Source organism: Pempheris klunzingeri, chromosome 7 (genome assembly GCF_042242105.1).
Source record: "Pempheris klunzingeri isolate RE-2024b chromosome 7, fPemKlu1.hap1, whole genome shotgun sequence".
Lineage (NCBI taxonomy): Eukaryota > Metazoa > Chordata > Actinopteri > Acropomatiformes > Pempheridae > Pempheris > Pempheris klunzingeri.
Genome location: NC_092018.1, coordinates 613,187 through 639,811, shown reverse-complemented (window position 1 = coordinate 639,811; position 26,625 = coordinate 613,187). Strand labels below are relative to the sequence as shown.

General features: G+C 48.7%; 2 protein-coding genes across 2 annotated transcripts; one reads left to right on the top strand and one right to left on the bottom strand.

Annotated features, from left to right (window-relative positions):
* Positions 1-40: 40 nt before the first annotated feature.
* Positions 41-19,001, bottom strand: mapk1 (mitogen-activated protein kinase 1). The gene is made up of 9 exons (XM_070833077.1): positions 18,527-19,001; positions 6,920-7,102; positions 4,146-4,335; positions 3,884-4,000; positions 3,348-3,462; positions 3,074-3,205; positions 2,208-2,317; positions 1,892-2,020; positions 41-305 (listed from the first exon to the last, which is right to left on the bottom strand). Exons 1-8 carry the CDS (start codon positions 18,670-18,672, stop codon positions 1,904-1,906), a joined length of 1,110 nt encoding a protein of 369 aa, XP_070689178.1. The 5' UTR covers positions 18,673-19,001; the 3' UTR covers positions 41-305; positions 1,892-1,903.
* A 3,060-nt stretch (positions 19,002-22,061) lies between these two features.
* On the top strand, positions 22,062-26,375 carry grsf1 (G-rich RNA sequence binding factor 1). The gene is made up of 10 exons (XM_070833363.1): positions 22,062-22,369; positions 23,034-23,178; positions 23,451-23,606; positions 23,729-23,863; positions 24,273-24,408; positions 24,535-24,653; positions 24,745-24,827; positions 25,482-25,617; positions 25,998-26,049; positions 26,149-26,375. Exons 1-10 carry the CDS (start codon positions 22,172-22,174, stop codon positions 26,150-26,152), a joined length of 1,164 nt encoding a protein of 387 aa, XP_070689464.1. The 5' UTR covers positions 22,062-22,171; the 3' UTR covers positions 26,153-26,375.
* Positions 26,376-26,625: the final 250 nt, after the last annotated feature.

Sequence of the window (26,625 nt, the reverse complement as noted above, 5' to 3'; positions counted from 1 at the left end):
CTCAGAGAGAGAGAGAGAGAGAGAGAGAGAGAGACAGAGACACAGAGGATGACCGATCGATCGATCGACTGATTGATTGATTGATTGATTCCTGACGCCGTTCCTGAGCAAAGTGGGCTTGACGAGTGAGACCCGAGGAATCCAGGTGATGAAGAGGAGAGCAAAGTAAAAACCCCAAACGACGAAGGAAAAGATCACAGCGACAGCGTGGAGGTGGGGGGGGGGGGGTGAGGTGGCGACGCAGAGGCCTGTCCACATCTGGAGGGAGAGCAGACAGTTTCCTCTGGATCTGAAGCCACAAACAACTGCAGACACAGCGACAAATACATAAACACACTGAGTGTCGGACACCGACAGGCTGCTGAGCAACAGGCGGCGGGTCAGACAAACATTTCAGTCCCTTCAGGAGCTTCTGCTGCCTTCAGGGCAACACTGCTGTTTTTAAACCTGGGTCCTATCTACACGGAGTCTGATCACACCAGACTCCATTGACTAAAACAGTCATTTTACTTCACAGAACACAGGAGCTGCTGGTCTGGTTTCTGTGACTTTTGGTTTTAAAAATAGTTAGTTTGGATCCAAATTAATGGTTTAAAACACCAAAGTCAGACAATAACACAAACAGACTACCTGGTGGAGGCAGCAGCAGACCATCAGCTCCTGTGTCCCGTTCTCTAAAATCCCTGTTTTAGTGAATGTAGTCTGGTGTGTGTGCTGTTTGTGGTTAAACCAAAAGGATCTTCCAGGTCTCTCTCTGTAGGGATCCTTTCCATGATGCTGTCACACACTTAGAATAACACTCTGAGCCTGTCAGTGGATCAAACAAGCTCTTCTAGTGGACCTACTGTGATCAGGTGCAGTTGTCCCAAAGGATCACGTTGCAGCCATTGCAGCCCGTTTGGTGGCTGCTGGCTGAGGTGATCTACTGGACCAGTTCCAACACTTTTACTACCTACCAGTCACTCACACACCAGGACCCAGGGGTAAAAACACCAGAGTGACCCTTTAAAATGTGACCAATCTAAGATTCCGTTCTGAATGTCTTGGTGACGACGATTCAATAAAGAATGTGATGAATGTTAACGTCTCCCTCTGCTCCACTGGACTCTCGTTTAGAGAGGAAACAGTGATTATGTCCTCAGAGGGCTGTCAGGGAGCAGATGGAGGTCAGCAGAGATCAACCACAGCCTGAAGGGTTTGACCCTCATCGATAGTTCAGCGGCTGCACCAATACTTCAGACCGGAGGTTCACTTTAGACACTCCAGTGTTTCCATCACTTCAGACGGTGGCTTTAATGGACACTGAGGTCTGAATCATGAGACTGTTCACACAGAAAGTCTGACCCTTTGGAATATATAGATACATAAATAGATATTAAGGATGTTCGCCTGTTTATCAATAAGTGAATAAAGGTTTTATTTTCATCTGCTCTCAGATTAAGTTTCCATTATTGATTATTGATTATTGCCTCCTGCCTTATGGTTCCATTAATGTCTGGATGAGTTTATGCAGTCATGACATTCCCATCAGACTAATAAGACAAAGAGAAGATTCAGCTTTTATCTCGTAGCTTGGTGACAGAGGTTTTCTCTAAATGCCCCCCCCCCTCCCTCCCTGTTCTGTGGTTCATGGTTCTTCTGTCCCGCCTCAGACATCTGAACACAGACACAGACGTGGGGGAGCTTCAGGCCTGTCAGGTTATTGTTGGTGGTTAAACCAGAGTGGCCTCCACAGGTCTGAGCTGCAGGCGCTTCAATTTAGCACCGATGACTCAGACGTGAGAGCTCTGACCCCCCCTCGTTGTCCCCTAATGGGTTAAATGCTGTCTGGGCCGCCCCCCTCTGGGTCTGTGTTCAGGTTCTGAGCCGGACCGCGGGGACGTGGACTCACCGCTGAGAGACGTTAGGACCTAAAGCCGGGCTGGAAACGGTCGGTCTCTTCAAAGATCAGCTCCTTCAGCGTCTCTTTGGGCAAGTCGTCCAGCTCCATGTCGAACTTGAATGGAGCCTCGGCCACCGGCTGCACAGGAAGCGGAGAGGAAACGTCCAGGTGAACCACAGCTAAACACACCACCTGTCTGCGGCTACAACAGGTGGACCTACCGACGGCCGAGGTGATCTACTGGACCAGTTCCAACACTTTTACCACCCACCAGGATGTGGACACAGATTAAAAAGATGTCTGACATGCAGCCGAGCCGCCTCACCTCATCTGTGGGGTCGTAGTACTGCTCCAGGTAGGGGTGCGCCAGGGCCTCCTCCACCTCGATCCTCTTGTGAGGGTTGAAGGTCAACATCTTGTCCAGCAGGTCCAGAGCTGCGGCACAAGGACGAGAACGTGAAACGGGGGCAGGAGGGCGATCGTGTGGGCGACGGAGAACAGCGAGCCTGCCCCCCCACTAGAGGGCTCATGTGACGGCCCTTTAGTGGACCTCACTCTTGTTCCTGTTACTCTTCAGGAAGAAGTCAGTTAAAGAGTGACGTGTCTCCTCCATCAGAGCTGCAGCCGTCAGACGATGGACAGAAAACTACTCTAACTAGTCTGATCATTAACTAGTCTGATTATTAACTAGTCTGATCATTAACTAGTCTGATCATTAACTAGTCTGATCATTAACTAGTCTGATCATTAACTAGTCTGATCATTAACTCCTCATCGAAGTCCTTTTTAAAGCAGAAACCCAAACATCTTCTCCAGAAGCTTTTCTCTGCTTCCGTCCATCAGGGCGGACGATGTGATTGACGGTGAAGTGCCACATCCACCTCACAGCAGCTGCACCCTCATGTTCCTACTCCAGGGGATGCCGGTCGATGAAGCCCGTGCCGCCTCGTGGTGCTGCAGAGACACCAGTGAGCCCGGCCGCTCGGTCCAGGATCCACTAACAGTCACATCATCTTCCTCGTTTCTTCATGTTGTCAGTGACTTAACGGCTCACAGCGAACCTGTCAAAGTCATCACCAGCAGCAGCAGGGACGGGCGTGTGGCTACTGCCCCCCCCCATTATGAGCCTCTGCCTGTCAGACATTCAGATAACTGTGAGGATGAGGAGTGTGTGTGATGAAGAGCTCTGACCTTTGGGGTCTGCGTTGGGGAAGAGGCGGTTCCACGGCACTTTGCAGCGGAAAGGCAGCGACAGCAGATAGTTCCTGGCCTTAATGTTGATGATGCAGTTGAGATCCTCCTGAGAGGGAGAGCCCAGGATCCCTGAGGACGAAGAGCAGATCACAAAGGATTACTCTCTCACTCTCACACCGACGATCACGCTGGACACGTTTCTCTCTTCAGAGTCGGAGGAGTTCACAGAAACCACACGGACTAAATGAACAAATACTAAGGGTCATGTTACCCAGAATGTGGTTCAGCTGATCCAGGTAGTGCTTCCCAGGAAAGATCGGCCTGTTGGACAACATCTCAGCCAGGATGCAGCCCACCGACCAGATGTCTATGGACTTGGTGTAGCCCTGAGAGGACGGACAGGAGGACACAGTGACACACCTGGAGTCAGGCTAACGAACAGTTAACTCAGTGTGACTGTCTGACCCCATGATGCCACGGTAACACACATGGATATCTGCAGGAGCAAACATTAAGATTTGAATTCCACATTTAAAAGGAGAACTTGAACTTTTTAACTTTAACACAAACCTTTAAATAGAACTCTGACTGATGGAGCAGCAGCTCTAAAATCCCTGTTTTAGTGAATGTAGTCTGGTGTGTGTGCTGTTTGTGGTTAAACCAGAAGGATCTTCCAGGTCTCTCTCTGTAGGGATCCTTTTAGAACCTACCAGTCATTTAGACACCAGGAAGTGGCCAGATAAGACCAAGGGTTCAAAATACAAAGCGAACCAAAAGCAGATCCACTGGCTGCAGGTGAGGACTCACCTTGGAGTTGAGCATGATCTCAGGCGCTCGGTACCAACGGGTGGCGACGTACTCTGTTAGGAAGCCGGTGTGGTCGTGGTCGGGGTCGGCCACACGGGCCAGACCGAAGTCACAGATCTGCAGGAAGACGAGAGACGACATGAACGATCATAATGAGCTCAGCAGGTGGGAGCCATGTTGAGAGCCTGTAGAGACAAGGTTAGCGTGGCGGTCGCTATGGAGACATCCCAGCACGACGGAGGGCAGTAACACACACACACACCTTGAGATCGCAGGTGGTGTTGAGCAGGAGGTTGGAGGGCTTCAGGTCGCGGTGCAGCACGTTGGCAGAGTGGATGTACTTGAGCCCTCGGAGGATCTGGTAGAGGAAGTAGCAGATGTGGTCGTTGCTCAGGTGTTGAGTCTTCAGGAGCTTGTACAGGTCCGTCTCCATGAGATCCTGGACAATATATCTGCACGGCACCATGTCAAAGAACAACTTTCATACTGCTGGAAACACACTCCTTTTGTTTTTAGGCTCATTCTATAGAGTTTGTCTGGACCACATTGTGTCCAACAGTTCTTAAAAACTAACCAAAGCCGACTTTAGGACTCTCCACCTGGACTCTCCACAGGTGTCTTCAATCAATTCAATCAATTCACCTTTATTGATCCCCCAAGGGGGGAAATTCCATTTTTACAGTGGTGGGGAAAGTGGGGGGAGAAAAAACAAGAGGAGAGAGAGGGGAGGAGAAAAAAAACATGCGACACCAGACTGTACTCATGTGGAGTGCAGTGTGGGACCGGTAAAAAAAACCTCAGCACATATTCTTGCACATCACATGACAATAACAACATGGCAACAGGGGATGGGAAAAGGGGAGTAGAGAATTCCAGCACCGCAGGAGGCAGGTCGCTGGCTACAGCCCCGTGCAGGCGAGCCCTTGGACCACGCCCCTCGTACTGGAGGGGTGGAAGCTGGCGAAGGCGTTGGATATAAGGCAGGAGTAAGTCCCGATGTGTTTGCCCATCAGTTCCCAAAACCCGCCTCAGTTCATTCGCGGTCGTCGGCGATAACATGGCGGTTGCCATGGAGACGTCCCTGGTCCGGTTCCAGATAAGCCAACAAACACCAGGTGGATGGGGGAGGGATGGGGAAGAGCGTCTCAGCTGCAGTGCACTCAGAGGGGAGATTGTTCAGACAGTGACCTTGGCCAAGGCCACTGCTTAGGGAGGCCAATTCAGATTAGATGATTTGGGTTAGAGCGAGACAGCCATATTCAATAGACTTGGCTTACTCTATTGTCCATTCTGGTCACTCAATCGATCCAATCCTTTCTGCAGAGCCGAAAGCTTCTCCAAGATGTTATCCGAGCGGTTGAGAACCGCAGCCACGGCCGTGGCCTGAGCCCTGCCTAAACCCTCAATCATGGTTGGCAGCGGAGTGGGGCCCTTGACTGCTGCCACCGTCTTCCAGATTTGACGATACATCAGTACAAAGCCTGACCCAATCAGCAGAGCACCTAGTATCATGGATCCAAACAGATAAACATCTTCCACGTCCTCAATGGACAGGTCCGCCAGGCACATGGTCCTCCACTTCTCCCACGAGTCGACCGTGTAGCCAGCTGGAAACGTTCCTTGAGGGCATGCCGGTTCCCCAGGCACCGCTCTTCTGGTACTGAAAATTTTATCAACTGCATGGAGAGACCAGTTCACTAATTCCATGGTTCAGGTTTAGAGTTCTAGAGAACAGTGCAGAGAGAGGCTCCTAGTCAAGACAAGACTGAGAGCAGAGCAGGAAAAGATAAGGGAAGGAGAGAGGGGAGAAATGCGACCGCCTTCGTCAAGAGCCAAGAGAAGATCCAGGTGTCTCTCTCTGTGGGGATCCTGTCCATAATGTTGTCAGACACTTAGAATAACAATCTGAGCCTGGAAGATCCTTTTGGTTTAACCACAAACAGCCGTTCTATCGCTCTCTGCACACACACCAGACTACATTCACTAAAACAGGGATTTAGCGCAGGAGCTGCTGGTTAGCCTCCTTGTGTGAGCTTTTCAAATAGGACTGTCAGATTTGTTGGGGTTTTTTTGTGGGATGTGGAAATGCTCCACATGTTTAATCACCATCCCGACATCAAACTAGAGGGTAGATTTAGTTTTTTATTCCAGTTGATGAAAATGTTTTTTATAACTCTGTTGTGTTCAGTCAGCTCCATCTAAACTACGTTCAGCCTCCCTCAGTGACAGAACGCCAGTCCTGTGTGGGACGGAGGTTTGACTGCGGACGGTTTATCGTTTCTGTTTGTGGGGGGGGTGAGCTGACTGGCTGCAGGCTTCAGTCAGACACTTTTTAGTTATGTCAGAGTATAAAGCACGCACGCACACACACACACACACACACACACACACACACACACACACACACACACACACACACACACACACACACACACACACACACACACACACACACACACACACACACACACACACACACACACACACACACACACACACACACACACACACACACACACACACACACACACACACTATGACAGTAACTTTGAACTGGACCACTTTGTTACTGCTGCTGGGCAACAGAGAAGAGCCTCTCTGCCAAATATCTGGTGACAGGTGGCCATTACATAATAAATATTACTGAACCCCCCCTAACAACCACAAACGCGTGTAAGAGTGTGAAAGCAGCTGACTGGTCACTTTAAATGTCTGAAATATATCAGCACAAGCACAAATCTCTTTAATACTTTAAGGTGCTAGACACACCAGACTCCATTCACAAAAACAGTCATTTTACCTCACAGAGCACAGGCGCTGCTGCTCTGCTGCTGCCTGCATCAGTCACAGTTTGGTGTTTTAAAGGGTCAGTTCGCATTAAACACAACATTTGTTTCTGTTACTGTGCGTGTCCTTTAGACACCAGGGTTAAAAACACTGGAGTTCTCCTGTAAAGCCCAACCTGAAGCACGTGCATGAAACTGCGGACGCATTAGAAAAGGTCTGGATGTCAGACATCATGTGCTCAAAGGATACACGTCCTTCATCTGGTCGATGGTCGGCGTGCGGATGATGTCGTTGATTCCGATGATGTTCTCGTGTTTGAAGCGCAGGAGGATTTTGATCTCTCTCAGGGTGCGCTGGCAGTACGTCTGATGCTCAAAAGGACTGATCTTCTTAATGGCCACACGGATCTTGTTGTCCCGGTCATAGGCAGAGCTGGATTACACAACACAAAGCCACAGTTAGACACCAAGGTCGTTATCTAAGAAACAGAAAAAGATTTAAAGCTGTAAGAAACATTTAAAAATCACTCTGGACCAGAAACAGTGGTGAAGTCTTAACTTCCTGCTGCTGAAGCCGTCTCACTAATACCTGACTCTTTAATGGGGGTCAATGAGGGCTCTTTCCACACCGCTGTGGTTCCACGTTACGACCTCGAAACAAACACTCACAGCCACAGTTTTTGAGCTCCATGACGTTTTGGAGGTAAACACCCGTCTCCTTCCTCTCGACACTTTAAGAAGGATCCACGGACATTAAGGAACAGAACATTTAAATCATATCTTGCAGTGCAGTTTTATCGAACAGCAGTGGGCGGCGCCAACCTCTGTGACAGCCGCTGCTTCCTTCCTGTGGTTTTCCAGTGGAAGATTGTTAATGTTCAGTAGAAGCAGCAGGAAATGCTCGGTTTGAGTTGGCAGCATCTTAACACGTCAAACAGTGTGGAGCAGAAAACAGTGAAGAAGCTTCAGATCCTCATGTGAACGTTTTACCATTTACTCCATCAGGTTTGAACATGTTCACTGATCCTGCCGTCGTTTCAGAGCTTTAAGTTTCTGTTTATTCTGCCGGTTTGAATTGTTTTCTGAGCTGCTGTGCTGAAGCAGCACTTCTCAGGCAGCTGTGTTAGGAGAGGATTAAACGTCCTCTTTCAGAGGAGCTGGATTATTGTAACATGGTCCCAGTAGAGAGAAAGCTGCTGTCAACATGACGGTTCAGGTAGAGTTCACCTCCTCCACACCCTCCCAGGTACAGACACGTCCACCGACCGTTTCAACTCCTTCACGCTCGCTCAGCTGGAGACGTTTGTGGCCCCCACACAACTTCCAAACCTGGAAACGACACCTCAGTTTGTGTTTAAGTCGACTAAACGAGGAGAAAAAGACGTCAGGGTGGTGCCTTCAAGTGCTCGCATCATTTTTAGGGCTGCATTAGGTCATTATTTAGCTCCTGATCATGAAAGCACACCGAGGTTTTAATGCACGGACAGAAATTTGGCCCACCCAATTTAAATGGTGGTTTGCCGTCTGGTGTTTGGTAGCAAACTGACCAGACATCCAAACCACGTCCGGCTCTCCAGCTACTGCCAAGAAAAAAGCTAATTACCGCTGCCAGCCTGCCGGGATTCATCTGCTGTCAAACTGCTGCAGCCTGCAGACATTTGGTGCTCGTGGGAGAAGTTCACCTCCAGGTTTGTGCCCGAGCGCAGCTGGTCATCTCTCATACCGAACCAAACGCCAACGTCGGCTCATTTTTCAGCCAACAACATCTCATCACTTCCTAACAGAACCAGCTCCTTCTGGAGCCCAAACACTGACCAAACTGCACGTGAACAACTAAAGTTAGATATTTTAAAAGCCCTGTTCACCCCCGACATGTTCAGGGACGCCTCGACACCTGTACTGTGTCAGGTGAAGCGCCGGCACGGCTCAGAGTGGAGGCCTGAAGCGACGGCCACGTAAAGGGTGACGTCTGTCAGAGAGCGGACCAATCAGAGGCACCGGAAAGAACCAAGGGAACATTTACTTCTAAAACAAGCCCACAGCATAAACTGTCCATTTTCTTCTAACTTCGGTCCATCCGTCCACGTTGGAGGTGGAACAAGACAAAGAAGATTGTGATTCTTCAGTGAATCAATATTCTTAATATCAGCATCATCTGCTGGACCTGCCTCGTCTGCTCTGCTCTCAAATCAAACCTCAAAGAGCCACGAGGCCGTTCGGTGCATCAGAAAACTACAAACTGAGAAAACCTGCAGTGTTAATGTTTCCCTTTGGCTTCTTCAGCTTCATTATTTACAAGGAGCCCACAGTGATTTTATTTCTGCACGTTACAAACAGCAGAAAGGATGAAGAGCGCCCACACAGGACGACAGAATAAGAAAACGGGTTGCTATAGAGACGGAGAGTAGGGACTGAAATGTAAACAGTGTGGCAGCCTTCTGCGAGGAAATGTGAGTGACCTTCCTCTCCACTGAGAGAGTGTGTGTGAGTGTGTGTGAGTGTGTGTGTGAGTGTGTGTGTGAGTGTGTGTGAGTGTGTGTGAGTGAGTGTGTGTGTGTGTGAGTGAGTGTGTGTGTGTGAGTGTGTGTGTGGGAGGAAAAGGTTCTCGGTGTTCCTCAGCAGCAGAAGCCGTCCTGAGCAGAGGAGCAGGGAGCTACAGGACTTAGTCATGCGAGCTAAAATCTGATCTGGGGCACAAACACATCGTCTTCAGATCAGTCAATGGTGCCTCCTCCTCCACCACAACGGTTCCTCTCTCACCATGAAAACACGCAGCGCGACAGTAAACCGTCTCCGGCTGGACGGGTTAGAAACACGAAGCGTGCAGGACTCAGATCAGCTGCAGAGATTTTGGTGTTTTATTTCATACAATGTTTTATTTCCAAGGTTAAATCCAAGCACTCTTCAGGCATTTAATTAATATTCAATTTATTATTATAATAATTAACATGCAATTTATTATTATTATTATTAATATTAATATTCAATTTATTGAATTATTTTATTGATCTAAAGGCGAAATGTTCAGATAGAGATTTATTATGTTAATATAAAAGCATCCTCAATAATTCTGTTTGTCCATCAAGTGCTGAAATGATCACTCTAAAACTGGCATTTCATTTTTACATTTTAAAGATTCAACTAAAATTCCTATAAATCATAAAAATAGATAACGGAGATAGTCATAACCCACTTAAAACATTTTTAAAAACGCACTAAATGATGTGCTGCAGGACACTGACAGGCTCAGAGTGTTATTCTAAGTGTGTGACAGCATCATGGAAAGGATCCCTACAGAGAGAGACCTGGAAGATCCTTTTGGTTTAACCACAAACAGCACACACACCAGACTACATTCACTAAAACAGGGATTTTAGAGCTGCTGCTCCATCAGTCAGTGTCTCTGTGTTACTGTGTCACACTAAGCTCTGTGTTCTGCAAGGTAAAATAACTATGTTTGTCAATGGAGTCTGGTGGCTTTGCGATAAAACAGTTGTACTTACTAATAATTCAGACACCAAAACATTTTAAAAGTTTAAAATACCAGAATGACCCTTTAAGTTCTTGCATGTGGCGTTCCAAAGAGGACATGTGAGCGCAGAGGGAAGTGATAACCATCTTAGCTCAGACCAGGTTTCAACATGTTTACTGAGTCAAGCCCAGCGGCCCGTTGTGTGTTTGTCCAGCAGGCGTGTGACACAAGGAGCTTTCTGAGGAAGTGCAAAGTTCACCGTGCTGAACGTGCAGAGTGAACACGCTCGTCTCCGCCTTCATGTCCTCACACCTGGCTCACACCTGGCTCACACCTGGCTCATATCTGGCTCACACCTGGCTCACACCTGGCTCACACAGCTGACCGTCGCTTTAAGAACGTAGCAAAGCACGCCGAATGTCCACCAGGACGCCGCACGCCGCCTGGCTGAGGGACGAGCTGGTCGACGAGCCTTTAACGCCCAAAACTCACAATATGGATCCAGTTCCACCGATATAAACGTGCTCTGACTCTCTAAGACAGAACATGAATTACTAACGAGAGACTGTGACCGACATGTTTCACTATTCTGGAAACAATTAATGAAATCAACAAAGTAATTAGCAGACGAACCAATAAAGGAAATAATCATTTGATCCGTCTGTTAACCTGCTGGCTGACTTCTTAAATGTGACGAAAAGCAGCAGATCATCTCGTTCAAAGAGCTCCGACCTGAAACTGTTTGTGCTTCTGCTTGAGAAGTAAATTAAAAGATTATTTGATGTTTAAAACGGATCAATTCTGTGATCAGATCGGTCAGACTGAGGGTGACAGTCAGAGCTGATCTGCTGCGAGCCGCCTTTCCTGTTTCCTCTGCTGCTGTTCTCTGAGCATGCCCAGTGCACAGGAAGGAGCGGGGGGTGGGGGTGGGGGTGGGGGGGCTCTGTTTCCATGGTGACGGGAATACAAGGCTTCACACTGCAGCCGCGGTGTTATGCAATAGCGCCGTTACCATGACGACGTTCTCGGGGCTGGGCTGAAGGAAGAAAGGGAAAGATCCAGTCTGCTTCGGGGAGAAAGAACGAGTGCATGAACACCAAGCACACAGCAGGACGGACGCTCAGCAGAGGCCCTGAAGGCAGCAGCTCACCCCCCCCACCCCCCCACCCCCTGGTCACCCTCCAGACCCCTGGTCACCCTCCAGCCCCCTGGTCACCCCCTGGTCACCCTCCAGACGCCGACTGTCGACAGATTAGTATTGAAAACATGAAGATGACTACAGACGAAGATCAGCTGGAGCTCGGAGGTGTGCAGGCTGCTAACCAACAACTCAGCAGCTCCAGTTCTTCTCTTCTTTTTCTCCTCGCTCCAAATCAGCATCAATGACCCGACAATCAGAGCAGCGACCAGCAGGAAGTCTACAGACCGTTATTTCTGCAGAACAGACCGTCGCCATGAACGTTGTTCTGGCAGCGGACGCAATAAAATCAGTTCTAAAATCACTAAAATCGTTTTAAAGTCAGTCATTTGTGTCAAAGTTGTTTCTTTAGTATGAAGCTGTGGAATAAACGGGGGAGCGTACAGCGAGCCCTTTGATGTGGAGACTTTTTACTTTGACTTTTACTTTTGACTTTAATTGACTAAATTATAGGTTTATTAACCCAGAAACTAACAAGCACATTAATCTAGAATTCCATTTTAAAATACGCTGTGATCACAATCTGTAGTTTTTTGTTGAACTGCATTAAAAAGTGTTTCCTCCTCGTATTTCTACTGAATCCATTCACTCAGCTGGACTGACTTATCGTTCTGCTCTCCTGTTCAGTGGTGAAGTACTGAAGTACTGAACAGGAGAGCTGCAGAAACACACAGATCATTTCATCCCACAGCTGAGGAGTCAGACACCTGAAAAGCCTAACCGCTGCTGTGGCGTTAATCTATCTATGTATTATATATCTATATATATCTATTCACTATCAGCAGGACTGTGGACAGATCTCAGTGGTTCGGCTCCTCGATCACAGATTGTGACCCCATCAGCCCCTCAGGTCTTCCTGATGTACCCAGACTCAGACCAGGACCAGTGAGGCCCTCCGCCTCACCAGAGGTCCATCACAGCCAAAAACACAGCTAAACACTCGAACCTGTGAACCGTAGGAGCACGGCAGCGGCTCTGCCACTCCCTCAGTACGTAACCTCTGAACAGCCTCCAGCTCTCTCTTACCAAACACTTGGACCTTGGTATCTCTGTTTGAGCTCCTTATCAGCAAGGTCGTCACTCCACCGCAGCCCGTCTCCACGTCCAGCCTCAGCCAGGCGCCGCTTCTCATTCTTCATACATCGAACCTCCCTGACCAGGACTACATCCTCTCTGCATTACTGTCCAAACAACCATCGGTAACCCTCCTCCTTCCCCAGCTGGCAGAAACAGAAGAGAGTTGACATGCTGGTGAAGACGCCTTCAGAGCCGTCGGACCACGTCTGCACGTTTTACTGTGCACGACTTCACTGATCTTTTCTTCTCTCGGTCACATCCTACAACTCAGAGCAGGTTTTAAACCTCTGACCAAGACAGCGGTAGAGCAGTAAACCTGGGATCTAAGACTGTACAGAAACTGAAACTTCATTAACACATGTTTAAATGACTGGTAGGAATCAGATCTAAGACCAAACAGCTGTTAGAGCACTCACACAAACACACTGACACTGTTATTGTGAGACTTTGGTGTTACAGAGTTACATCAGATGCAGCGTAATGATGCAACGATCTACTGGACCAGTTCCAACACTTTTGGCACCATTAACCCTGTACAGACGGGACCGTGTGCACCAAAGGGTCTGAGGTCCTGTGAATCAGTTGATTTCTTGAGAACTATGTGGCTCCAACAGGTGAAAGGCCGACATGCAGCAGCAGCAGCACAGGAATAAGAAGTGTGTGATGATGAACCTCGGTACCAGCTGCAGAGTGTGTGTGTGTGTGTGTGTGTGTGTGTGTGTGTGTGTGTGGATCGTCATGCTCGTCTTAATCACACAAATTACACCCCCCTGTGAACTGCCTGACAGGATTTCAGAGTGTCGAGGCCGTCACTCCCTCCCTCCCTCACTCCCTCCCCCATTGGCTGTACAGTGGTCGCACTGATGTCAGAGGCAGAGGGGTTGCCATGGAGACGGGCACCATGGTGGCATTTCAAGAGGACGGCTGGCGGCAGAGCGAGGCGTGGCACCAGAGGCAGGGTCGAGGAGTCCAGAGACGGGTTAACCACAGCGGAGACGCTCAACTAGTTAACTAGTTACACCTTCACCATTAAACCAGCTTAACGGTCTCAGTACCAGACCACATGGACGCTTGGTCACATGGCGGCTCTTCAGTCCACTCAAAACAAAGATTTCTGGTTTTATCACTTTTAATAAAACAGATTTGGGTTTAGTGGTGAAAGGACACATCTGAAGGAGAAACAGTTCTAGTGTAGTACGGTACAGATACGGCATGGTGAGGGTAATTCTGGCTTCATCATGATCCATTATTGATCTGTGGGCCCGCTCAGGCTCCAGCTGGGTTTAGTTTATCAAAAGAGATGATGATGACGTGTTCAGGTCAGATCTACTGTGACGACGGTGCATAACATAGATATAATATAATCTTCAGTGCCTTTGTATCGGCACCAGAACTGAGAGAAAAGTGAACAGATCCACTGATTCCCCCCAGGTATGATCCACTGGATCTCCAGTACTGGATCAGCACTCAATTACCTGATGAGAGACATCAGAATCGACTGGAGGGATCCAGACTTTTCTGTAATAAGATTCCTGAAAAACACGATCAAGCCAAAGTAGTGATTCTACGTAGAAGCAGCAGAACACATGACCATCCACCAGATCACTTTAGAGACACTTCCTGTGAGCAGGATCCTCTTCAGCAGCGCTGCCCTGACCCGAGCGATCCTGTGGGCGGGCTGAGTGTACGCGGCAGCCCGTGAACGCCATCACGGAGCCCCATCCAGCGCCTCGCGGTTGTGTAAGCGAGTGCACGGGCTGACGAGCAGCAGGCTCTCCGTCCACAAGAGGCTGTTGAGAACAGAAATAGGCCTCTCTGAGGATGACACAGACGGGCCTCACAGGCCGCCACCACACAGCACCACCACGCAGCACCACCACCACCACCACCACGCAGCACCACCACCACACCACCACGCAGCACCACCACACAGCACCACCACGCAGCACCACCACCACGCAGCACCACCACGCAGCACCACCACGCCGTTCACCAGCCTCACCTGCTCCAGGTCTACAGTCAACAGGGTCCTACAGTGAGAACGTTGGTAAAACTAAAGACCGGTCCAGTCGCACCGCCTGTTTCCTGATGCAAAGCAAAGCATTGTGGGAGCTACCAGGGAAGACAGTGGACAAAGAAAGGAGTGATGCCACTGATTGGGGGGGGGGGGGGGGTCTTCTTCTGCTGCTTTAAATGTGTCTCTAACAGGATCAAACAGGCCTCGTTTCTTCTTCTGCTGCTTTAAATGTGTCTCTAACAGGATCAAACAGGCCTCGTTTCTTCTTCTGCTGCTTTAAATGTGTTTCTTGGATGTACTTCCTGCTTTGTTGTGCTGCAGCTACAGACAGCAGCTAAAGTTACAGTCAGAGTGTTTCTCCATCCCAGATGAACCTCTGGTCGTCATGGTGTTAAAAACCCTCTGAGCGGCTGACGTCTGGCCTGGTGCCCCCCCCATTAGAGAATAACACTGATGTGCTGCTGGAATAAACCACAGACAGTCTGCAGGGGGGCTTTTATTTTGAAAACTGAGTGGATTCTCTTTGCCGTTTGTCTGTCTGACTTCCTGCCGCCTCCTCTGCTCGGAGCTGGTTGACCAGGAGTGACCTGCAGCTTCAGTCTCCAGGAACCTCTCCAGAGTGGCAGCACTGTCACGTATTATAGAGATCACGTTCTGCCGTGTCTCTACAGCGAAGCATGCCAACAGAAGAAGAGTTCTGTCGGTCAGGTCTCACTCTGCCTGGACTGTGGACACAAACAGAAGCCAAGCAGAGCCGCTCCACGTGGACTCTCTCTGAGGAGGAATCCAGATCAGCCTGCTGCAGAGGACGGACGGAGGCGCGAGGCCTCGTGAGAAGGAGTGAAGAAGAGACCAGAGCCGTGGCTACGTCACTGTGAGCTAGAGCCGATGGTGACATGACACACCGATGAAGAAGATGAAGGTCTCTGCTGTGTGATCAGCGGGTTAAAATGCTTCAGGACGGCAGGCTGAGAACGAAGACGGCAGCGGGAAGCAGGATGCGGAGACAGCAGGGGAAAGCTGTTGTCATGGCAACCACAGACAGCATCTCAGCTTCAGGCTTCAGTGTGAACCTGAACCAGTGTGAAACCAAAAGACTAAGTCTCTAGTTTACAGTCTTGTTCAGCACAGCAGGATGTTCATTTAGTCAGTGATGGTCCATTTAGAGGAAGATACACCAGGAGGGGGGGGGGGGGGGGGGGCTTTAGGGCGGGGCTACCTGCTCACTGACCAATCAGAGGAGGGTCCCGTCTAAACCTGACCAATCAGAGCAGGTCTTTGTGGAGCGAACTTCACTTCTGCTTCCAAAACCAAGATGGCGACGGCCATTATCTCAAACTTGAGGCTTCAAAATGAAAGTCAATGTCAGAATCAGACTTTCACCTTCATCTGTAGGGACATGGGCACACACCTGTATTTGTAGAGCAGCCAATAGGAAAGCTCTCTCTCTCTGAGAGGACCTGTGATTGGCTAAAGTCTCCTGTCACCGGGTAGATTTGCTAAAGTCTGAAAACAGCCCAGAGGAGCAGCACAAGGCCAGTTTACTGCAAACTGTCTGTCAGCTCCAAACTATGAGTCCAACAGCAGCAGCACTGGAGTTCTACTATCACTGATTATGTATTTAATCCATTCTATTGATTCAGAGCCATTTCTTTCACCTCTGTGCATTAACTGTGCGGTTACACATTAAAATGTGGACAATAGAAAACACTCTTCTGGCTCATAATGTTTGCTGAATGCAGCCCAGTGGGAGCCGTTCACAAGAGGCCAACAGCAGTTTGCAGCGGCGCTCTGCCACCACACAAGCTCTGATAAAGAAGAACTTCCTGGTGCAATTTAAAAATACTTCAGATGCAAACTGAGGGGTGTCTGAAGTACACGCTGCACCACGTTCTCTGGCTGCTGCACATCAGAGCAACATGACCGACTGACTCAAAACTAGAGAAGAAGGCAGCAAGACGAGTGCAGGCTGAGGCTGACACCTCGCCCACACTGAAGACAAACAACAGCGAAGGACAGAACATGAAAAGACTGAGACAATACTGGACTGTTTCTGAAGCTTTGCTGCTGGAGTCTGGTGCTGATGCATTTAAAAAATAGGCACTGGTTTCATAACACAGACAAAAGTCAGTTAACGCTGTTGTATATTTAGTCAAAAGGAGTGAGAAGGAGAAGGAGACTGAGTGTTACAGAAACATCTGATCTGAAGATCTGAACTAACCCTTTAAAACTCCACAGTCACACACACACTGACTGATGGAGCAGCAGCTCCTAAATCCCTGTTTTAGTGAATGTAGTCTGGTGTGTGTGCTGTTTGTGGTTAAACCAAAAGGATCTTCCAGGTCTCTCTCTGTAGGGATCCTTTCCATGATGCTGTCACACACTTAGAATAACACTCTGAGCCTGTCAGTGGATCAAACAAGCTCTTTTAGTGGACCTACTGTGATCAGGTGCAGTTGTCCCAAAGGATCACGTTGCAGCCATTGCAGCCCGTTTGGTGTCTGCTGGCTGAGGTGATCTACTGGACCAGTTCTGGCTGAGGTGATCTACTGGACCAGTTCCAACACTTTCACTACCTACCAGTCACTCAGAGACCAGGATGTGGACTCAGAGGATCATGGGTAGAAAGACGCCACAGCAATGAGAGCAAAGCCTCAAAGTGAGAAAAGATTCTCCACTTGTACCAAATGAACACTGACGTGTGTTCATCTGATCTGATCTGATCTGATCTGATCTGATCTGATCTGATCTGAGTGACCAAATGTCCTGAGAGACCGAAACACAAATCCATCAGGTCAGCTCCACCGTCACTGTTCCCTAACCCTCTAGAAATTAACTCCTGCTGCTGCTTTTACATTCTTCTGTGTCAACGCTAAGACAACAAGCTGTTGTAAGTCTGCGTCTTATGATTATTTTTGTGTTACAGATTAATCTGATGTTTATCTTTATGGATTTATGGATTAACGGTTTGGTTTATAACCCATCACAGTAACCTGGAGCTCCTCGTGCGTCTGTCTCCTTTAGTAATATTCAATTTATTAAGATAAAATAAAACAGGAAAAGCTGAATTTCCTAATTTTCACACCCGAAACACTCAAACTTTGTAATGTTTGCTTGAAATATTATCTAAACTGGGAGTCGATTATCAAAAGAGCTGCTGATTCATCTTCTGATCAATGAATCGATTCATCGACGAATCACTGAAGCTCTGTTCAAAAACAAAGGCAGCAGATCCTCCGATCTGACAACCGCTCATTCAATCGATCCGCTGTCCCTGTCAGAGATGATCGTGATCAGACTCACGGTGATCTAATTAAATCCCATGTAAACTCAGCTCAGCTCCAGAGATCAGACTCCAGCCGAAGGGATCTCTTCTTCCCTTTAGCTGTTCGGGTCGCTGGCGTCTCTTCACACTTCTGCACCAAGTGTTTGCTGTTTCTGATGAGTAACCATGTTGTTTAGTGTGAGTGACCCTTCCAGGCTTCCTTCCTTTCCTAGTCCACACCTTTGTTTCCACCTTACTGCAAAACTAAGATCAGAAGAGAAGTCAGGGGATCAAATAGATGTAGAGCTCACCACCCTGAGCTGTGACCTGCAGAGAGCAGCTCATCAGACTGGTGCAGAAGGAAAAGCTTCACCTGCAGCACGTGCTCAGGTGTTTTATGCAAATATCACCTGTGAAGCGTGAAGAACAGGCACCAGGGCCGAGAGCTCTGGCACGTTATAGTGTGCTGGACGGTCACACCTGAGCACACCTGAGCCAGGTATCCGTGTTCAATCAGTGAAACAGAGTTCACACCCTGCTGGACGGTCCGGGAGCAGAACGACACCCGGTTCGGTTCAAAGCTCCGGTAAAGACATAAAATGGTGTTTCATGTAAAAACCAGCTCGAGTCCAAACACAGGAGCTGATGTGAACCAACACGTGAGCTCAGTCGGGATTTGACCCGTTTTCCTCTAAACAAACATCGGCTCTCCAGCGGACCGTAAAACGGGACATTTGGCTGTTTTTACCGGAAAAGATGAAGTTAGCTAGCGGCGGTGAGTCGGTGAGTCTGCCCGACAACATGTCGGTGGGTGACCGGGACACTTACCACACCATCCCGTAGGCTCCCTCCCCGATGTAGGAGAGGTTGCTGTACCGAGGCCCGACGTCGAAGGCCTGCCCGCGGACCAGCTCGGTCCCCGGTCCGGGGCTGGGGCCGCAGCCGGCAGGGGCAGACACCGCAGCTGTCGCCATTACGAGGACTGGCTCTTCACAACGCGGTCAAACGAGGCAGAGAGGAGCGGCGGGCGGCGGTCGGAGGTCGGAGGCCGGGCTGGGGGCTCGTGTCCGGCGGCTCTGAGGCGGCTGCTGTGTCGGGGCGGCGGGCGGAGGCCTTCGGTCCGTTAACGTGCGTTCAGGGCGACCACGGCACCGCGGAGCTGTCGCAGGCAGGCGGGCAGGGCGAGCGGCGGACGGGCGGCGGGGAGGCGGGCAGGAGGCGGCGACGCTGCAGGAAATAACGGAATCGGTCATGTGATCCGCTCTTTGCTTTTTTATTTCCCGTTTTTCCTCCGGTGCACCGGTGCTGCCTTCAGGTACTGCTGCAGGTAGCACCGGGAGAACAGAGACAGAGATCACACGGGTCAGTCACCACAGGTTAGGATCCCACTGCTGACACTGTAAGAACAGAGACACTGACGGACACACAGACCTGCACACAGGTTGATCACTGGACTGGAGCCTCAAACCTGCTTCCTCTCTACTGTCCAGCAGGGGGCGACTCACCGGCTCCACACAGGAGTCTGATTGGATGGAAGTCAATGAGGAAATGAGGAGACTTCTCTCCTGATTTATCAGCTCAGTCAACAGGTTCTGCTCTCAGTCTCTAGTTTACAGTTTTCTTCAGCACAGCAGGACGTTCATGTAGTCAGTGATGGTCCATTTAGAGGAAGATACACCAGGAAGAGGGTCACTGACCAATCAGAGGAGGGTCCTGTCTGAACCTGACCAATCAGAGGAGGGTCCTGACTGAACCTGACCAATCAGAGGAGGGTCCCGTCTAAACCCGACCAATCAGAGGAGGGTCCTGACTGAACCTGACCAATCAGAGGAGGGTCCTGACTGAACCTGACCAATCAGAGGAGGGTCCTGTCTGAACCTGACCAATCAGAGGAGGGTCCTGACTGAACCTGACCAATCAGAGGAGGGTCCTGACTGAACCTGACCAATCAGAGGAGGGTCCTGTCTGAACCTGACCAATCAGAGGAGGGTCCTGTCTAAACCTGACCAATCAGAGGAGGGTCCTGACTGAACCTGACCAATCAGAGGAGGGTCCTGTCTGAACCTGACCAATCAGAGGAGGGTCCTGACTGAACCTGACCAATCAGAGGAGGGTCCTGACTGAACCTGACCAATCAGAGGAGGGTCCTGTCTGAACCTGACCAATCAGAGGAGGGTCCTGACTAAACCTAACCAATCAGATGAGGGTCCTGTCTGAACTTGACCAATCAGAGGAGGGTCCTGTCTGAACCTGACCAATCAGAGGAGGTCTTCATGGACCAAATGTCACTTCTGGCTCCAAAACCAAGATGGCGACAACCGTAGAGCCAAACTCGAAGCTCCAAAGTGGAGGTCCTTGTTTGGCTTTTTTAATGACCTGTTTACCAGAACAAATGAATTCTATATCGGTGAGAACCATCTGGTGCAGCTCTGCCTCCATGTAGCATGTGTTAGCAGTGGGCTGGATGTGGGATGTGACCGACTGTGCCAGGGCTGGAGGAGGTCACACGATCAACAGATCCCCTCATGATGTCATAAAGGGATCCAGATCTAAACGACAGGTTTTCACACTAACACACCAAGAGATGTAGAAACAGAGAGAGGATGGTCTTTATCTGAGTTTGAGGCTCTCTGGATTATTAGATGTAGATATTGGAGCTTTATGGGTCGTAGTTACCTTAAAGTTGTGGAAACCCAAGTTAACGTCTGTTTTATATATTTACTTAATTTGTGTGCGATCTGGAGTGGGCGGTTTGTGTGTTTGTCAAACATGAACATAAAGAGTCCCTGAAAAAGATCCTTCTGTGATCTAACCAGCACAACAGAGACTCTTCATCACTGCTCCAGAACTGTCTGCTCCTCCTCCTCCTCCTCCTCCTCCTTCATCATCAGGTGTGTGTGTCCATGTGCCTTCACCATCACTGTTACATCACACATATCTATCACCTGTGCAGCTCTGTGACCGACTCTGCTGTGTGTCAGGTCCTTTCTTATAAACTTCATTTGATTTGATCTCAAAGTGTTTTAACACCAGACACCAAGTGACAGTTTAGATCAGTCAGACAGACAAACACAACCATATTAAAGAAAGAGACATGACGAAGAACATCTGTTTATATAAACCAGCACATAAACAGACCAGTGTTTGATACCACACACTGAGTCCTAGATATCCTGAACGAAGGATGTTAAATGAAATAAAATGAGATATTATTTTCGCCCGTCCATCTCTTTTATAATTCAGAGGATGATCCCTGACGTGTTAAATTCTATCGTAGCGTTCAGATCACGCTGCGGCACTCTTGGAAATATGAACAATGTTTGACTAATGTTGGGAAAGCCATCAGATTTGAGGTTAAAACATTAGTTTAGAGGTTTTTATGTCACTGAGCCCCTGAAGACAACAGGAAGCTGAATGTGAGCTGCAGCAGGACAAACAGGAAGTTACCTGCAGGGTTTAGTCCTCCTGACCTGCAGGTGGCAGCACGTGAGACATGAAGCTCAGCAAAGATGGAGGAAGTCCAGCAGGGAGAAACCTGCTGCAGTCAGTGGCTCCTCCTCCTCCTCCTCCTCCTCTTCCTCCTCCTCCTCCTCCTCCTCCAGAGCCTGCTGGTCAAATACAGAGAAGGTGATTATTCAAAGTGCACTGAACATGTTGATTTTATTGGGATCTTATGTGGATATTTAAAGTTTGAAAACTGTAAATGTGTTTATGATCTTAACTGTGTTTTTTCTGTTTATGGCAGTTTGTGTGGAGTCCAAAAGACAAAGAGCTAAATTCTATAGAAATAAAGTGAATGTGTACACTGGGCAAATCAATCTAAAGCATGAAAATAAATTAAAATATAAACATTAAAAACAGCCACATTGATGAGTCCAGTGAAGTTTTTAATATTTTATATATTTTACAACAATCGAGCCGTCTCCATGACAACCAAGTAAAGCTCCACATGATGATGAGGACCATGAGATTCGGTTAAAAGCCCCAGCAAAGCTAAAAAAGTTGACCTACAGTTGAGTTTTTTAATGTTTGTTTTATTCTGTTCTATTTAATTTTTTCTTTCAGTTTCTAACCTGTCAGATTTTCTTCTCTGTTTTTGTGAATATTAATGAAATGATGAAATAATAAAAACAGAAATAATGAAAGTTAAAATGTTAAATGTGTTTTTTTGTGTGTGTTTCACTACTGAAAGAAAACATTTAGTGGACCAGTTAAAATGTTTTATGAACAAATTAAACACTTTAACGCGTCAAGTCAAACCGGAAGTTAACCGGAAGTTGCTGTTAGCTTGGAGGAAGCTTGATGACGTCATATTAACTCTGCCCTTGACTGACCCACGTGAGTCGGTTCATCTCTTCCTGCTGAACTGAACAGCGACACTACCCAGCTAACCAACCAGTTAAGCTACCCAGCGACACTAACCAGCTAACTAACCAGCTAACGTCGAGCCGGATATCCACCGTTACCGTTGACATGTGCAGCGGGGGTCGGAGTGTGTTGATGCTGCTGCGGCGGTGTGTCGCAGTCAGACCGGTACCGGCACCCACAGGTATCTGGACCCGAGGCAGCGTGCTGTCGGGGGGCTTCATCCGACCGAGGAGCTCCGAGACTGAGAGACTCTGGGAGAGAACCAGCAGCTACAGCTACTGTACCAAGACAGACCACACACAGGTAAGTACTGCAGCACCTGGAACACACACACACACACACACACACACACACACACACACACACACACACACACACACACACACACACACACACACACACACACAGGTAACATAGACCCGTAAGACCACGGTTCTATCGCTCTCTGCACACACACCAGACTACATTCACTAAAACAGTGATTTTAGCTCACAGGACACAGGAGCTGCTGCCTCCATCAGTCAGTGTGTTTGTGTTCTCTAAAATCCCTGTTTTAGTGAATGTAGTCTGGTGTGTGTGCTGTTTGTGGTTAAACCAAAAGGATCTTCCAGGTCTCTCTCTGTAGGGATCCTTTCCATGATGCTGTCACACACTTAGAATAACACTCTGAGCCTGTCAGTGGATCAAACAAGCTCTTTTAGTGGACCTACTGTGATCAGGTGCAGTTGTCCCAAAGGATCACGTTTGGTGTCTGCTGGCTGAGGTGATCTACTGGACCAGTTCCAACACTTTCACTACCTACCAGTCACTCAGACACCAGGATGTGGACAGAGAGGACCAGGGGGAGAAACAGTGGAGTGGCCCTTTAATTGTGGGCTGAACCTAAATATGAACCTCGTCTTTCTGTTCAAATGTTTCCTGGATGAGGTGCGACAGCCTCATTGATGTGTGGCCTCTTGTCCTGCAGGCAGCAGACCCCTGTGTGGATGAGTACCCCCCCCTGCCAGCCTATCAGGCTGATCCAGGGCCAGAGAAGAAGGAGGTGTACATCGTGCTAGTCAAAGGTCTCCCGTGGTCGTGCTCGACTCAGGACCTCCTGCAGTTCTTCTCAGGTGAGCTTCACACCTGATCAGTGTGGACGGATTGATTAGTTATAAAGTGTAAAAACACATTATGAGTTTAAAGTTTGTGACTTTATTGAAGGGCTTGTTTACTGTCACTGTGTCCTGTGAGCTAAAATCCCTGTTTTTGTGAATGGAGTCTGGTGTGTTTGCAGAGCGATATAACAGTTTGTGGTTAAACCAAAAGGATCTTTAACGTCTGTCCGTTTGTCAGATCTCTGTCATCACTAAATGAATGACTATATTTGTCGTTCCTGCTGCAGAGTGTCAGATCCGTGACGGGGCGAAGGGGATCCACCTGACCGTGGACCAGAAGGGGAGGCCGACGGGAAAAGCCTTCATCGAGATGCAGCACCCGGAGGACGTCCTGAAAGCCCTGGAGAAGCACCGGCAGTACCTCGGCCCCCGCTACGTCGAAGGTACGTCTGCACAGCTGCTCCGACAAAAACTACGTTGACCTGACCGGAGTACGAGCCGGGACGGTTTCCGGCCCCTGAGGTCACACAGACGTGTTCAGGTGTCGCTCTCCGTGTGTCCACAGTGTCCGAGGTGACCAACAGCGACGCTGAAGTCCTCCTGAAGAGCAGCATCCAGATGGCGTCTGATGACGGCGTGGTGCGGCTCAGAGGCCTCCCCTTCACCTGCACCGAGGCCGACGTCGCCCACTTCTTCTCAGGTACGCTGGTCTCACCTGCACCGACGGAAACTAGAGGGCTGAGTGAAACCTGCACTAAATCAAACCGGCTTTTATCAAAGAATAATCTGGAAGAAACCCTCTGAACTTCTGAGATTTAAGTCAAGAACTTCTGAGAAGAAAACTCTGACTAACAGCAGGTCCAGTGTTTAAACCTTAAAACACTGTGGCACCGACATTAGACACACCGAAGAGAGAGAGAGAGAGCTGTGATCTGTGAGTGGAGCTGCAGCAGAAGGAGAAATGGTGTGTCTGGTATTTACAGCTCTTGTGTGGATGTACTGAGGTTCATGACTGCAGAGGTTACCTGAGGAGACTCACCTGAGAGGAGGAGGAGTTATAGAACTGTTGTACCTGAGGAGTGAGCGTGACGTGTGTGTGTGTGTTTTAGGTTTGGACATTGTGGAGAACGGGATCACCATCGTCAGCGACAGAGGGAGGAGGTCTGGAGAGGCCTTCGTCCAGTTTTCCTCTCAGGAGGCAGCGAATGAAGCCCTGAAGAGAGACAGAGAGGTGATCGGGAACAGGTAGGACGGCTTCCCTTCATTTAGACATCAGGGTGTGTTCAAGGACCCGGGGTTAAAAACACCAGAGTGACCCTTTAAAAATGAACGGACTATAATATTTTGTCGTGTGTGTGTGTGTGTGTGCAGGTACATAGAGGTGTTTCCCAGCAGAAGTGAGGAAGTCAACTCTTGGAGGAGGAGGATGAGTTCAGCTTCTCCTCAGACCAGGAGGCCGACCTCTGCCTCAGCGCTCGGCCCCAGACCAGGTGAGAGGCCTCGTTATGATCGTGTGTTAAGAACCTCTCAGAGATCAGAGCGAAAGCTCAGCTGTACGATGACGTGTTTGTGCTCCATCAGGATCTCAGAGCTCCTTCCAGCCGCTTCATCAAGTTCACATGAGAGGACTTCCTTTCCAGGCGTCCGGAGAAGACATCGTCAAGGTGAGACGGTCCTGACGCCACTCAGCCTCCTCCAGATAACTTCTGACTGAACCTGTCAATGTCAGCCCTGAACGCATCACATATAACACTAACTGACCCTGAACGCATCATATATAACACTAACTGACCCTGAACGCATCACTAATAACACTAACTGACCCTGAACGCATCACTAATAACACTAACTGACCCTGAACACATCACTAATAACAGTAACCGACCCTGAACACATCACTAATAAGTAACTGACCCTGAACGCACCACTAATAACAGTAACTGACCCTGAACGCACCACTAATAACAGTAACTGACCCTGAACGCATCACTAATAACACTAACTGACCCTGAACGCATCACTAATAACAGTAACCGACCCTGAACGCATCACTAATAACAGTCACTGACCCTGAACGCATCACTAATAACAGTAACTGACCCTGAACGCATCACTAATAAGTAACTGACCCTGAACGCACCACTAATAACAGTAACCGACCCTGAACGCATCATTAATAACAGTAACCGACCCTGAACGCATCACTAATAACAGTCACTGACCCTGAACGCATCACTATTAACAGTAACTGACCCTGAATGCATCACTAATAACAGTCACTGACCCTGAACACATCACTGTCTGTGTCTCTGTTGCAGTTCTTCTCTCCTCTCATCGTGTTGAAGATCCTAATGGAATGCGGCCCTAACGGCCGGCCGAGCGGAGAGGCCGACGTTTACTTCAGGTGCCATCAGGACGCCACGGCAGCCATGTCCAGACACAGACAGCACATCGGTGAGAGTTTTATAACGAGTTAAAAGGCTCAGACGTGTTTAAAGCTGCAGGACTTCATGTCCACACACACACACACACACACACACACACACACACACACACACACACACAGTCCAGATAAAAGTTCTGTTTGTAGTATTTCAGACTCTGAAATCCCATCAGTCTCGTCTGTGTGGCGTTCAGGCGGCGGTCCTGTGAGCAGCTTCTCCTCCATCAGGAGCGTTTCACAGAGTTTCCTGTGATGTCAGTGCTTCACGTTTGATTCATCTGGATGTTTATGGAGCCTCTTATTTCCTGTTGGTCCTTTTCCTGAAGGATCATGTGTTTAATGTGACGTCATCATAGAAAAACTGATCAGGTGACTCTTGTTTACCTTTCAGGGGAGCGATACATCGAGTTGTTCCTGAACTCGGAGCCTGAGTCTGAAGGAAGGTGAGAAACAGTCTTCTTCTGTAAAAACACGGCGTCTCTCTCTGCTTTTAAACAGGGTTCATGTGAATTTACTGGTTTTACCTTCTTGACTTGCTGCAGGTGAACGTCGACACACACTCAGTATTTATTCTGCACGACGTCTGGACTTCAATCAATCAACATCCCGAGTGTCAGGAGGAAACCCGTCCGTCCGTCAGAGTGTCTGTCCGACAGCAGCGAGCTCAGTCTGGTGGTAAAGAGACGTTTCCAGGACTTTCCATGACCCATAAATGTAACATGACGTGTAAACATGTAAAAATCACATTAAAGCCTTGTTGGATCAAGAATCTGAAGGAAAAATACCAACGTTACTAAACACTTTATCGTTTTCTGACTTTTCCCGGATTTTCCACAACCTGTTCCAATAATTGGATAAATTCCCTGCCTGAAACAGACTTTACTGAAACTCTGACTAGTGGACATCATGGAAAGGATCCCTGCAGAGAGAGACCTGGAAGATCCTTTTGGTTTAACCACAAACAGCACACACACCAGACTACATTCACTAAAACAGGGATTTAGGAGCTGCTGCCTCCA